The sequence below is a fragment of the Peromyscus californicus genome, unplaced genomic scaffold (genome assembly GCF_007827085.1).
Source record: "Peromyscus californicus insignis strain IS unplaced genomic scaffold, ASM782708v3 Scaffold_4__1_contigs__length_199733344, whole genome shotgun sequence".
Classification (NCBI taxonomy): Eukaryota; Metazoa; Chordata; class Mammalia; order Rodentia; family Cricetidae; genus Peromyscus; species Peromyscus californicus.
The window spans coordinates 152,287,740-152,301,171 of record NW_026294562.1 but is presented as its reverse complement, the minus strand read 5'-3'; the positions used below and the strand labels follow the sequence as shown (position 1 = coordinate 152,301,171).

Here is a 13,432-nt window from a genome sequence, read left to right as displayed (position 1 = left end):
CTAGAGTTCTGAGCCTAGCCTGCACTAGCCGCCTCCGCCGCCAGAGGGCGCTGCGGCAAGTCGCGCGCGCACCCTTGCCGTTGCGCATGCGTCCACGCTGCAGCGGTCGGGAGAGGTGCCCGGCTTCTCGCCCCACCCGGTCGGCCCACGTGACCCGGAAGCGCTCTCCCGCCGGCGCACGACCGGCGTCTAGGTTGCTCCGTGACTACCGCGCGCCCGCGCTCGCTCCCGGCTCCGGTGCCGCGCTGTGCGGCCGCGCGCTTGGTCGGCGGCCATGTGTTCGCTGGAGGCGGGGAACGGTGGGTCCCTGGCGTGGGCGGCGGGGCGTGGGCGGCGGGGCAAGGGCGGGCGGGCGGGCTCGGGTCCCGGTGCTGACAGTGTGCCCCGCAGGCCAAGGCGCCGAGCTGGGGCCGGAGCCCCCGGAGCTGTCGGACAGCGGAGACGACGCCGGCTGGGAGGACGAGGACGCTGAGCCCGCGCACGGCCGGCAGCACACGCCCTGCCTGTTCTGTGACAGGTTCGTGCCCGCGTGGGAAGCGCGCTGTGGAGCTGGCGAGCACGTGGCGGGCCGGAGGCCGTGGTCCACGCGTGGCCGCTGATTGACAGGGGCCGCTCACGTGGCCCGGGGGGCGGAGCGGAAGCCGCTCTGGGTTTGTCTCTGCAGCCTAGTCAACACCCCCCCCCCCCCAACACACACACCACCCCACCCCCGCTTCCCGACCCAGATCCTAAACCGGGTCTGGCATACCATCACTCTGGAAGCTGAGGCAGGAGAATGGCCACGAATCCCAGGCCAACCTGAGCTACCTAGCTAGACCTCCCTCTCAAACCAAAAAACCAGAACTCCACACTTTAGTCTTAAATGGTGAAGACACAGTATGGGTAGTTTTAATCTGTTTTACTTGGTAACAGATTTTCAGAGTGTGTAGTCTGGAAGAGCGCTTCTGTTTCTACCATCCTATGATGATTGAGGGAGAAATTGCTGCCTTTTGTACTTAGGGGAAAGGACGCTACAGAACCACCAACTTGTTCAAGGTCACGAAGCTGCGTTTTGTATTCGCAGAACACACCTTCTTTTCACTTAAAATCCTGCATCTTAGTTTCAAGAAAGTGACTTTGGGTGTGTGGGCATGAAAAGGGGGTGTTTGATCAGTGCTGCTGGGCTCCCAGTATCCGGGGGCGTGGTGCAGACTGGTGACATACTAGTGTTCCTAGGTGGCACCTCACTGGAGAGGAGGAATAACTGCACACTCATATTTATCGAGCATCCGTGGTGCAGTGTGCCCTGTGATAGGTTGTGAGGACGATTCAAATGACCTATCTTGGCAAACACAGGGTGAGAGTTACCTGTGTGCTAGGCGTACAGAAGGGTGCAGAGTCCGTCTGTATATTCTTGTCGTTCCTGCCCTTCCGTGTTGGAGGTTACATACAAAGAGGTGTGATTCTTCACCTTGCAATGCAGGTGCTGTGGGACATCCAAGGTCACTTGAATTCTCTGCCCGCTGGACATCTGTGTGCTGTGGGTGTCTAAAAGCATGTGCTGTGCCGGTTCACGGGGAGGAGAAAGAGAATCAAGTAGGGAACTTTTGTGACTTGAGAGACACAAAATGCATCAGAGAAAGCTGTGTCACCCAGAAGCCTCTGGGAGGTTTTAGGGTGGTCAGCTTTTTGACTTCCCCGCAGACTGTCTCATGAGGCTGTTGCTTGTCTCTTCAGGTTGTTTACATCCGCTGAGGAAACATTTTCACACTGTAAGTTGGAGCATCAATTTAATATTGATAGTATGGTCCATAAACATGGTGAGTATCTCTTAGAATACAGACAGTTTTACTTGGGAAGTTTAGGCTCAAATTTTACCATTTTCCAGACCCTTCATATTCTTTGTGTGTGCTTCCCCAAAGTGGATGTCAGGTGACTTCCTGAGTTGTGCTCCACTTCCTGGATTGAGGCAGGGTCTCTCACTTGAACCCTGAGCGTGGCTGGTCTGGCTAGCCAGCTTGTTTGAATGATCCCTGGTCTCTGCCTCCCAAGCACTGACATTATAAGAGGCCACCACTCTGCCTGGTGTTTTGTGTGGTGCTGGGAATTCGAACTCACGTCCTCTTGCTTGTCATGTAAGTGGGCTTACCCATTTAGCTACACAAGTCTCACAGCCTGAGTTTTCTCCCTAGAACTCACACAAAGGTGGAGGAAGACAGCCAGTACACCTGTTACCCCCTCCCTGACACGCATACCATACCCCCACATCATACATTATAATAATAAACAAAAAATGCAAGGAAAGCACTTTAAAACTTGGTAAATATGGCTGTTCCTCAGATAAGATATTTACAAGTATCAAAATTATAATTTCTAATTCTTAATACAAAATTCCAAATACAAGTGATATTTTAGAGGTCAGAAATATCTCATTGGAGGAGCATTTAGTATCAGTTAGAACAAACACATTGTATTAAAATCAGTGAATTGTTTTTTCTTCTCCTGTTTAGGACTTGAATTTTATGGATACATTAAACTAATAAATTTTATTAGACTTAAGGTAAGTTGGAAATGTAATACTTTTAGGAATTTATGAAGTTCACAGAGGCTGCCATGCCCCTGGGCTGATTATTAATGGACGATGAGCGGTTGTTTCAGATTTGGCGTTTTTCATATTGTGAGAATTGTGGACATGAGGGGAGAGTGCGGGGTGAAGCTCCAGGTGGGGGTGACCCCTGCTTACTGCTGTCATGTTCAACTGTATTGAGTCAGTACTGTGCAAAAAGCAGTTGTCAGGTAAAAGGAAAACTCGGTTTTTCTGTAAAATCAAGTAATTTCTAGTCTGATTCCAGGTACTTTGGATGTCCTTTTTTGTTTTATTTTTTCACAGCTTATTCTCTTTTTTAAAATTTCTATTTTATTTTATGTGTATGAATGTTTTGCCTGCATTCCTGGTGCCTGCAGAAGCCAGAAGAGAAGGACGTTGGATTCTTCGGAACTTGGGTTACAGACGGCTGTGAGCCACCGTGTGGGTGCTGGGATTTGAATCCAGCTCCTTTGCAAGAACAGCCACTGCTTTTAACCTCTGAGCCATCTCTCCATCCTACATTGTTTAATTTTCTTTCAAATATTTTGTTCTTTGACCTATTTAAATGAATGTTTGAGCTGGGGTCACTTTGCCTGCATCAGACAATATAAGAATACGCTCCAGCCATTTACAGTGACTGCTAAACACAGATGTACCAGTCTTGTGCAGAATTGAGTTTTTTTTTTTTTGCTTCAGTTCCCCACTCTTTTTTAGGGAGCTTTGTCATTACATGCAATGAATACAGTGTGCTTTCACTTCATACCCAGAATCCTACGGTCGAATACATGAATTCCATATACAACCCTGTGCCTTGGGAGAAAGATGAGTACCTGAAGCCAGTATTGGAAGATGACCTTTTGCTTCAGTTTGGTAAGGTGAACCTTCTTTATCTACTTTAGCCAGCCTCAGGCCATTTGTTACACCAGATGAAAGCAAAGTGCTTTGTGAAAATGGACCTTAATTGTCACCCCCATCCCTGCCACCACCGCCCCCCAAGTGATTTTTTTCTCCTTTCCATTGTTTTACCTGGTCGATTAAGCTGGATAATTCTTAAAGTAACCAGTTTGGAAGTTTTAAGTTAGCTGCTGTTCAGGGAGGCATATACTGTGCCAGCCTGCTCTCTCTCTTCCTGGCCTGCACTTCCTGGTTCTGTTCAGTGTATCCACACTGTGTATGCCACTCACTCTTTAGTTGTAGATACAGGATTGACTATTGCAGTACCACAGTGCTCATGTTCAAGGAATCCTTTCAGGAGACTATATTCATACACTTTCTACTTGTTGTATGTGTTATTAATTGTTAATTTATTTCTGTGTCTTATTTATTGACTAAACTTTATGGTGGATATGCAGTATGATAAGGAAAACATGGTTCATAGAAGGTTCAGTTCTAGGCATCCACTGTAGATCCACCCTCCATGGATAATGGCTTCATTTCAAAGGACCTCAGCAGGCTGTCAGTTTTCACAGGTCTGGGGATGTAGCTGAGCCAAGGAGTGCTTGTCTGTCATATCCTGGGTTTGACGGCAAAGCACTCCCAGCCTCAACAAGACTGCATTCTTCCTCCCGATCATTGTGTTACTGATTTACTCTCTCCTTCCACATAGACACACACAGAAGTTTTTATTGCAGCATTGTAGCTTATTTCAGAATATGGAAAGAAACTAAATGCCCCCTCAAAAGAGAGTGGCCGAGAAAATTGTGGGCAGCCACACTTGGAGCAATATATCCTTAAAGAGAACAGGCATCCCTATGAACTTTATAGAGTTCTGCACTCCACAGAGCTCAGTGCTTCATGCAGTAGGGCCACGCCTTCCAGGGCCGCCACTGTTTACTGCTTCTCTTTCCCTCCAGTTTATAAGATTAGCATCACTGAACGGTGCTGCATATTAATGTTAAATTATGGCTTTTTTTATTGTAGCCGAAGTAAAACCAAGTTTGCCAAACAACTTGAATTTGGAAATAGAATACAAAGTAAGGATTTGTATTAGTTTTGTAGTTGATGATCAAGAGATGCAATTGGAGGAGGAAGGGCTTATTCTGGCTGACCATTAAGAGGACCATTCCACACTGCAGGGAAGGCATTGTGAAAGCAGCTGGTCACGTTGGGTCTACATCAGAAAGTCTAGAGTGGATAGGATGTGGGGTTTAGGTTGGGGTTGGAGAGATGGCACAGGAGTTAAGATCATATACTGCCCCTTTGGTTCCCAGCATCCACATGGCAGGTTACAACCTAGTATAACTTCAGTTCCAAGGGATATGACACCCTCTTCTGGAGGCTTCTGTGAGCACCTGCATGTGTATATGCATACAGACTAGCAGGTAAACATACACATAAATACAAATAAATAAAACTTAAAAGCTTACTGTCCTCTCCCAGTAACCCACTTCCTGTAGTGAGTTCTACCTCCTAAAGGTTCTACAACTTTCTGAACATGACTACCTGGGGACTGAGTGTTCCAAACACATGAGATGACTGTTCTCTGAATTGAGGTCAGTGATGCGGCATTGTGTGTGTAGGGGGGCGAGGGTTCAGCTTGGGCTCTAGACTCCTGGAGCAGCAGTGTGTCCTGGTTAGCTTAGCTGCTGGGTCCCAACACTGAAGAAATGTCTTCATAAGTATCACAGCAGAACCCCGAGTCGGGTGGAGTACTGTCCTCAGTCCTGCATGGAGGACAGTGTCAGCAGTGTTTGTTGGTATAGGTAGACCTAAAAGTTAGTGAAGTCTCCTGCTGGTTCTGGGGTTCTTAAGACTCACTGGCTCCATCTCTACAGGGTTATTTCTACACTAGATGTTAATGATGGAATTAAGAGTAAATCAGGATTTTGTTTGTTTGTTTTGCTTTGGTTTTTCAAGACAAGGTTTCTTTGTGTAGCCCTGGCTCTCCTGGAACTCACTCTGTAGAACAGGCTGGCCTCGAACTCACTGAGATCCACCTGCCTCTGCCTCCAGAGTGCTGGGATTAAAGGCAGCACCACCACTTCCAGACAAGATTTTTTTTTTTGCCTAAGATTTTGGTTGCTTCATAATATCAGTAATAAAATATTAGTGTCTTGCCTGGGATGGGAAGGATTTGGATATATAGCATTCCTTATCTGTACTCCATCCTTAAAGAATGACCTAGCTTCCTCATTTGATGAAGGTGTGATTGAGTGTCACCTTCAGGGATGCACAGTTGTGATCCTGTGAACATAGACGTTATGAAATGGCTGTTGCAGTCAAGCAAATTAGCATCCAGCATTGTACCCACCATTTTTATGTATAATGGGAACACTTAAGCTGTGCTGTGTTGGCACATTTCACAGGTACACCAAGGCTTCAGCTGTAGTCACATGGGTGAGATGTCCTGAATGTATTCATCTGAAGTGAAATCTTACAGTCCTAGCACATGGTGACTCAACTCTCTCCTCTGCCTCAGTAGGCTGTGTTTTAAATGCACTTCTGAGTGAGATTTTGTGTTTGCCCTTTGGTATTGGCATGTTTTCCTTCACACACTGCCCTCCAGGCTAATTCTTGTTGCACCCAGCAGGATTACCTGTGTCTGCATGTGCTATCTGCCGTACTGAGGCTAAGGACACAGGCTGAGAGGTGGCTTTGTTAGGGTCAAGAACCTGGGCTGGTAAGGCAGGTGTTGAGTTTTCTCTTCTCCAATGAATAACTGTATGACCTTTGAGTGGTCACTAAGCTTTTTAGAAATTTATTTTCTCTGTGTCTGAAGTAGGAATAACTGTTTGCATTTCAGATTGAGAGTGAGATGTGACGTAATGTGTGCACACTTGAAAGCTTACTGGTGAACACTGGAGTCTCCCGCCTGTGTTTGGTTCAGTGTATCCATGCATACACATGTTCAGTTTAGCTAGCTAATGAAAAGCAGACTATCATACTCCATGAGGTCAAATCAGAGAGCTTGGATGACAAGGATGTGAAAACTGCTTTTAATCATTTTTCTCACTTGACCATGGTAGGCACTTAGGCCTGTTTGTCCCCACTGTGCTGCTGTGAGGTGGCCTGATAATGATGTCCGTTTACCTTTTAGATGTAGAAGATCTTTATGAGCCAGTGTCGACTCCCTTCTCATACCCCAATGGACTCAGTGAAAGTACATCCATTGTGGAGAAATTGAAGCACATGGAGGCGCGGGCGCTGTCTGCTGAGGCTGCATTGGCTCGGGCGCGCGAGGATCTGCAGAAGATGAAGTAACTCCCAGTCCAACCAAATGCTGCTTTAGATGTAGGGTAGTTACCTGCAAGAATACTTGGGATGCTAGACACTCAATGCATATACTTACTTTAGGAGCATTAAAGACACGCAGCGTTTCATGGCGTGTGAATATAGATCACTGTAGCATTGCATTTTTATGTACTTGTACATACCTCATAATTACTTTGCATGTGTGACTGTTCTAATTTCCTCTTGAATATGTTTTTAATATTTCCTGCCTTTCAAGTCTTTTGTTTGTTTGTTTCTAGTTGGTTTCACCTCTTTGATTATCATATCCTAGTTTTTCAGAAATGGAAGAATTATTATTATTATTATTATTATTATATTTAGGTATTGGGAAAATACAGTGTTGAAATGTTGTTTTTAAAAAACCAAAATGTGACAGTAGTATAGAATTTAACCAAAGAACCAGATAGACGGGGCAGTTTTTCCTCGCCGAGTTGGCATTCTCCAGGAGTCCTGCATCTCTTGGGGGGTCTTGTTAGTCTAGAGGTGGGCACAGGCCTTCATGTGTGCATCCATAGCTTGTCCACCTCCCAGCTTCTCCCTTCTGGATCTGTAAGCTGGTCACTAGTACTTGAGTTCCTATTTGATGACTGGCCAGAATGTCTGGGGCAGGGAGAGCAGAGTCCCTTCAGGTTCCTAGTCCTTGTTTGTGACTGTCATGCTTGGGGACGTAGTCAGCGTCACCAGCTCAACCTTCTGCCCTTTTGTCCTCCTCACTCTTGTGTAGTTTGTAGCTCACTAAGATGTCACCACCTGAATGAGCTCAGTGTATTGACAGGTTACTCAGATATTGCTTCAGAGCCAGCAGGGGGCGCTGTTGGGGCTTCAGCTAGTAAAGGATTTAAGATGCTGGGCACACTGTCCCACTCCCCCTCCTCCCCCTCCAGCCTTGCCTTTTCTCATGGTCCAGTAAACCTGTCTCAGGGGTATATTTCAAATTGATTACAGACAATTTGCTCAAGACTTTGTGATGAACGTAGATGTCAGAACCTGCTCCTCCACGACTGCCGTTGCAGACCTGCAGGAGGATGAGGATGGTGTCTACTTCAGCTCCTACGGGCATTATGGGATACATGAAGAAATGCTAAAGGTTGGACAGAGTTCATGTGCGTCAGATCCTCCAAGGGAGAACCATATAGAACAGGCCTTAATACCCGAGTGAGTGAGAGAGTGTGTGTGTGTGTATGTGTGTGTGTGTGTGTGTGTGTGTGTGTGTGTGTGTGTGCGCGCGCCTCTGGTGCTTAGATAACTGCTCCTCAGATGAAAAGATTACAGAGGTGTAAAGTCCCAGTGAGTCCTATTTAAGTTAATATTCATCTTTTCTTTATGAAGCCCCTTTTTGCTTGAAATTGAACATTGGAAAAAAAAAACCTGCTTGGTGGTTCTGGTCTTCCCAGGAATATCTACTGTGGGAAGTAGGAATTAAATGACGTTTGGTTTTTAACATGGAAAAGAAACAATTTTAGTTTTTAAAATAGCAATGCTGACTTGGTTTGGGCAAGTAATTATCTTAAATTTATAATAGTTCTCACAGTATTCATGGTGTGACTGACTTATAACTCACAAAATCATTGATAATATAGAAATGTTTCCTTATGTGGTCAGACCTGGTATTTGAATCTCTTCAGTTTTAGTAGTCATAGTGGTAATGTCCATATAAGATAGAAGTAGTTTCTAACTTTATATACTGACAGTACATTTTATCCAATATTGTAGATTACAATAGTAAGTTTTAACTCAGCAAAACTGAATCTACCTGACTAGCATAAAATGGAACAAATTTTGGATTGTAAAATTTTTAGATCTCTAGGAATTTTAGATGTTACATTCTCTTTTCCTAAAATCAGTCAATAAAAAATCCTTCCTACAGCCTCCCTCCAGATTATTCTATTTAAAGTTGACCCAAGGACTTTAAAGCGGTGTCATGCAATTACTAATGCCGTATATCAGTTGATGTCACCTGGGTAATGATGGCATAGCATTGCATACAGTAGATATCTTACAAATGAGTGAATTTATGTAAAGTAAATTGGCATGCTGTTATTTTTATCTAAGTTGTTCTGTTACCAGTAAAGACTCAAGAGTCAGACATTGGGGTTAAAAACCTGATAGATCAAAGAAGTGGAGGAGGAGGAGGAGGAGGAGGAGCAGGAGGAGCAGTAGCAGCAGCAGCAGCGACCAGCTGACCTTTTTTTTCCCCAGAGACCCAGCAAGTGCACCTCTCTCCTCTCTCCAGACCAAAAAGGACTGTGCATCTCTAAGTCTCTCCCTACTCCTTCTTGTGTCTTTTCTGTCCATCTCCTTGGGTCCTCTGTATTCTCTATGACTAATTCTTGTCAACTAGTTGCTGGCTCTGACCCAATCCAAGGTTAATTTTATTAACACAGTCTTAAAGTTGCACAGTGTGGTCAGATATCCCAAAACAGCATGCTTCATATTCGGGGTAGACTATTTTCTGTAAAGGTGATAAGCTGTCATCTAAGCGCAATTGGTTGTTTTAGATCTGTCCACTTAGTGCTTCATGCCCTTTGTGTCTTTGGTGTGGAACTTGTGTCGCCTTTTCCAGACAGGTCATGGTCACTGCAAGTCCTGTGGATGGAAGTGTTTCCACTGCAGTGATCAGAGAAGGCTGCTTTGCATAAGACAGAGCTCTGCCTAGGACTCATGCGCCTGCGTGTCAGCAATTAGAGACTGTGACATGTGACTAGTGTCAGACTCCTGGATGCACACGGAGACTCCAGCTGGAAGGCTCTTTACTTTTAGAGAACCACTTAGGTGCTGTCTCTGCCTCAGTTTAACTTCCTGTGGTACAGAATTACTCTTGGAGATGTTGATGGGTTTGATATTGGCTAAGTTAAGGAGTAGCATGCCCTGGACCAGGTTGTATTTCCTGATTTTCACCAGAACAGCTCTCAACACAATTGAACTGTTCCATGGTGTCTTGCTACGGAAAACCTCCCTAATTCTGACAAGTCATTTCAGAGTGGAAGCACTTAGTGTAAGGCATTTAAAGACTGACTGGCGGGTTTTCTTGTTTGGTCGCAGACATTTTATCGTAATTGCAATCTCATTTCTAGGCTTTGGATGGAGTAGTTGTTCAAAGTTTAAAGACAGAGTTGACAGAGGTGTGGGTTAAATGAACTTTAGATAGCCCTTGCTACTTTGGGCCTTTGAAGAAGGGCTGTTGACTGTAATGCAGATCTCAGCTGCACCCCAGTCTGCCTGTGTTTGCTGTGGCAGTAGCTGTCTGGGTATGCAGGTGTTCTGTCACATGCTGTTGAGATAGTGAAGTGTGGGTGCTTATTATGTTGTCTCCTCGCACCTGCAGCTGACTTGGGCTTTGTGTTCCCTTCCTATGCCAGGGCACCTTGATGGGTTGTGTGTGGATGTAAAATTGTCTCCGTGGCTTCTCTGCCTGAGGCTCAGCTGCAGTGGTTTGTTTAGAGGGATGGAGCTGAGCTCCGGTCACCTCCACACAGCCTCCTGTGTATCAGAGCTCTGATTTTGTCCTTTGCATCTGGTTGATGAGAAAGACGCCTTCCAAGTTTTATTCTGTACTCTTGTTAGTCTTTTGTTAGAGTAAGTCTTCAGAACTTTTGTTCTATTTTGAGGATTTTCTTTGTTGTTTTGTTTGTTTGAGACAGGGTCTCCTGTAGCTTAGGCTGGCCTGAGACTCTGTAGCCAAGGATGACCTTGAACTCTTGACCTTTCAGCCCCCACTGCCACATGCTGCAGGGTCACAGGCCTACACTGCCATCCTGGTTTGGAAGCAGTTTTTAAGGGGAGTTCTTTAGTAGCTTTCTTATTCAGGATTGTGGGCTTTTTTTTTTAGCAAAACATCAGTTATTGAGCCGAGGCTGTGTGTGATGAGCTTAGGAACAGGGCAGATGATGGGAGAGACCACTGGAGGAACATAGCCAGGTAGCAGTGCGGTTAGGACAGCAGCTGGGATGCTGTGGATTTAGTTGGAGTGTGGAGAGGCAGGGTGATGGGCAAGAGCCTTGCAAGCTGCTGCCCCTGTGACTGATGCACACTTTGAGTTAGTTCTGTTGTGTCAGCAGAAAATGTACAAACGGTGTGCATTTAAAGGGGCATTTTATTTTTATGTTTTCTTTATTCTTGAAAAAAGCATAATCCTACCCACCCTTTCCCCCCCTCCCCAATTTGCCCCACACCCAGCACTAATTGGACCAAGTGGACTGTCCCTCTTCCCCCCAACAAAAAGAGAAAATTAATTTTGAAATAGGTCTGTTCGAGGGATTTTGGAGGAATTGTCTTTGTGATGTAAATTTCCTGTTTATTTTGTGGGGAAATGAGAAGACAGGTCACTGTGGTGTATATTATTTAGGGAAAGATAACAAGGTCGAGTGGGCTCAGGACAGATTTGGTTATTTGTCTGAATCCTTAAAAGTGACGCACACAGGTAACAGAGGGTCGACTATTTTTATTTATTTACTTTATTTATTTGAGACAAGGCTTTTCTGTGTAGCCCTGGCTGTCATGGAACTTGCTCTATAGACCAGGCTGGCCTCAAACTCACAGAGATCCACCTGTCTCTGCTTCCTGAGTGCTGAGATTAAGGTGTGCACCACTACTGCCCAACAGACTATTTTTATTTTTTATGTGAAACCCAAAGCTAGAATTTCTCACTTGGTGACACCTGTCTTTACCATACTCATTTTTCCTTGCTGGCTGTAGAGCTCTTCCTCTCCTCATCTGCAGGCTGTGTGTGTGTGTCTGACTTGGGGATGCAGCTAGGTCACCAGCCAGCAGGAATGTGAGGATGCTGCAGGCCTGCATGGTAACAGCTTATGAGGAACTCCTGAGCATGGAGTCTGGTAATGGATACTGCAGGCTTCACATGAGTTCCTTCTAGGCCTACAGGCTTTGAAGCATCATTTCCTACTGTAGACATTTCTAGAAACAAAGTAGTACTATAAATCAGATGCTGATGTGGCTTTCTTAGAAAAACTTCATCAGTGTGAATTCATGATCCCTGTACCTCACCTTTTCATGTATCTATTTTATTTTTTCTGTTCCTAATTTTCACGTAGCTTCAGTGCCGGGAGCCAGGCTCAGCTTAAAGGGTGCCTTCTCTTACTATTTATCACCACTTGAGTCTGACAGTGACCATGTATGGAAAGAGAAAGACATGCACATTTCAAACTAATGGCTAGATCTAACTTTCACTGATACTTTTCATATAAAAATTTTTAAGTGTTGCTATTTTTCTTCTTTATTGTTTTCTTTTAGAAAGAAAAAAAATTAAATAGCTCAGTTTTCCAGGCCGAACATAGCTGTGGAAGCTAGCAGTGTGTAATACAGTAGCCATAATTTCATAGAAGAATTCATTTGCTCAGACTGTCCCTGTAAACACAGTGCTTTGCTCTCTACTCTAGGACAAAGTTCGCACAGAAAGCTACAGAGATTTCATATACCGAAACCCACACATCTTCAAAGATAAGGTGAGTGAGTGTCTTGAACCGTCCGTCCTGGATGATTGACTCAGGCTTTGCTTCCCAGGGGCCTTTGATGCACTGCTGTGTGGTGCTGTAGTCTGATGTTCAGGGGGTCTTTTGTAAAGCTGAAAGTCGTTCATTACAAAAATAGAACCTAGTCAAACTTCGCCTATCCAATAGTCTATAGATTATAGTTTTTGATTTATGGTGATTGTGTGCTTGGAATGTATCAGATAAACCCCATGGCAAAGCACACTTTTAATTATTATTCTATTGTGTTGTATGGTTAAAAATTCATAATGTTGACTAGAGTGAAATATAAGAGCTAGAATTTTTTTTCTGTAAGGTTTAGTCCTTTGTGAGTTAAATGCTTTATGGGACATCTTGTAATCAGTTTTAATACTGTCTAACTTATTTCAAGACGTTAGTACATTTTACTTATTTATTCTTCTCTCTCTCTTCTTTACATGTATGTATTGTGTATGGTGGAGTGGGCATATACGTACCACAGAGTGCTTGTGGCAGACAGGATGGTTCTGTGCTTCTACCATACAGGTTCTAGGTTGTCAGACTTGGCAGCAAGTGCCCTTATCTACTGAGCCATCTCGCCAGTCCTGGTGTGTGTGTGTGTGTGTGTGTGTGTGTGTGTGTGTGTGTGTGTGTGTGTGTGTATGAGTGTATGAGCACAGATGGAGTTCAGGGACAACTTGCCAGAGTCCATTCTCCTTTCTTTGTAGCTTTGGAGCCTGTCCTGGACTAGCTCTGTAGACCAGGCTGGCCTCGAACTCACAGAGATCCACCTGCCTCTGTCTCCCAAGTGCTGGGATTAAAGCACTCCGCCTGGCTCTCCTTTCTCTATGTGGTTCCCAGGGATCAGACCCAAGCTTACCTGATGAGCCATCTTGACAGCCATGTTGTTTATAAAATGATGATCATATACTTTATGTGTGTGTCTCTCTCTCTGTGTCTTGGTGTGCATTTGTCTCTTTTTCTGTGTGTGTGTGTGTGTGTGTGTGTGTGTGTGTGTGTGTGTATGTGCACGTGTGAGCTTGTACACATCTGTGTGTGTCTCTGTGTATGTACATGTGTATATATGTATGTATGTGTGCTTATGTACATATCTGTGTGTGTGTGTATATGTGTATGTATGTATGTGCACGTGTGAGCTTGTACACATCTG

The 13,432-nt window shown here is 44.8% G+C and overlaps 1 protein-coding gene across 6 annotated transcripts in view; it reads left to right on the top strand.

The window, feature by feature from the left end:
* Positions 1 to 71: 71 nt before the first annotated feature.
* Positions 72 to 13,432, top strand: part of Prmt3 (protein arginine methyltransferase 3) — an 80,073-nt gene continuing 66,712 nt past the window's right edge. The window contains exons 1-8 of one of the 6 annotated variants that reach the window (XM_052762562.1): positions 159 to 299; positions 391 to 517; positions 1,717 to 1,799; positions 2,490 to 2,539; positions 3,334 to 3,436; positions 6,603 to 6,762; positions 7,742 to 7,883; positions 12,193 to 12,258. In XM_052762562.1, coding sequence (XP_052618522.1) covers positions 275 to 299; positions 391 to 517; positions 1,717 to 1,799; positions 2,490 to 2,539; positions 3,334 to 3,436; positions 6,603 to 6,762; positions 7,742 to 7,883; positions 12,193 to 12,258 — 756 coding nt within the window. In that variant the 5' untranslated portion in view covers positions 159 to 274. Of the gene's footprint in view, positions 300 to 390; positions 518 to 1,462; positions 1,576 to 1,716; positions 1,800 to 2,489; positions 3,437 to 6,602; positions 6,763 to 7,741; positions 7,884 to 12,192; positions 12,259 to 13,432 lie in introns of those variants that run through there. The other 5 variants (XM_052762561.1, XM_052762563.1, XM_052762565.1 and 2 more) reach the window with 5 other exon arrangements.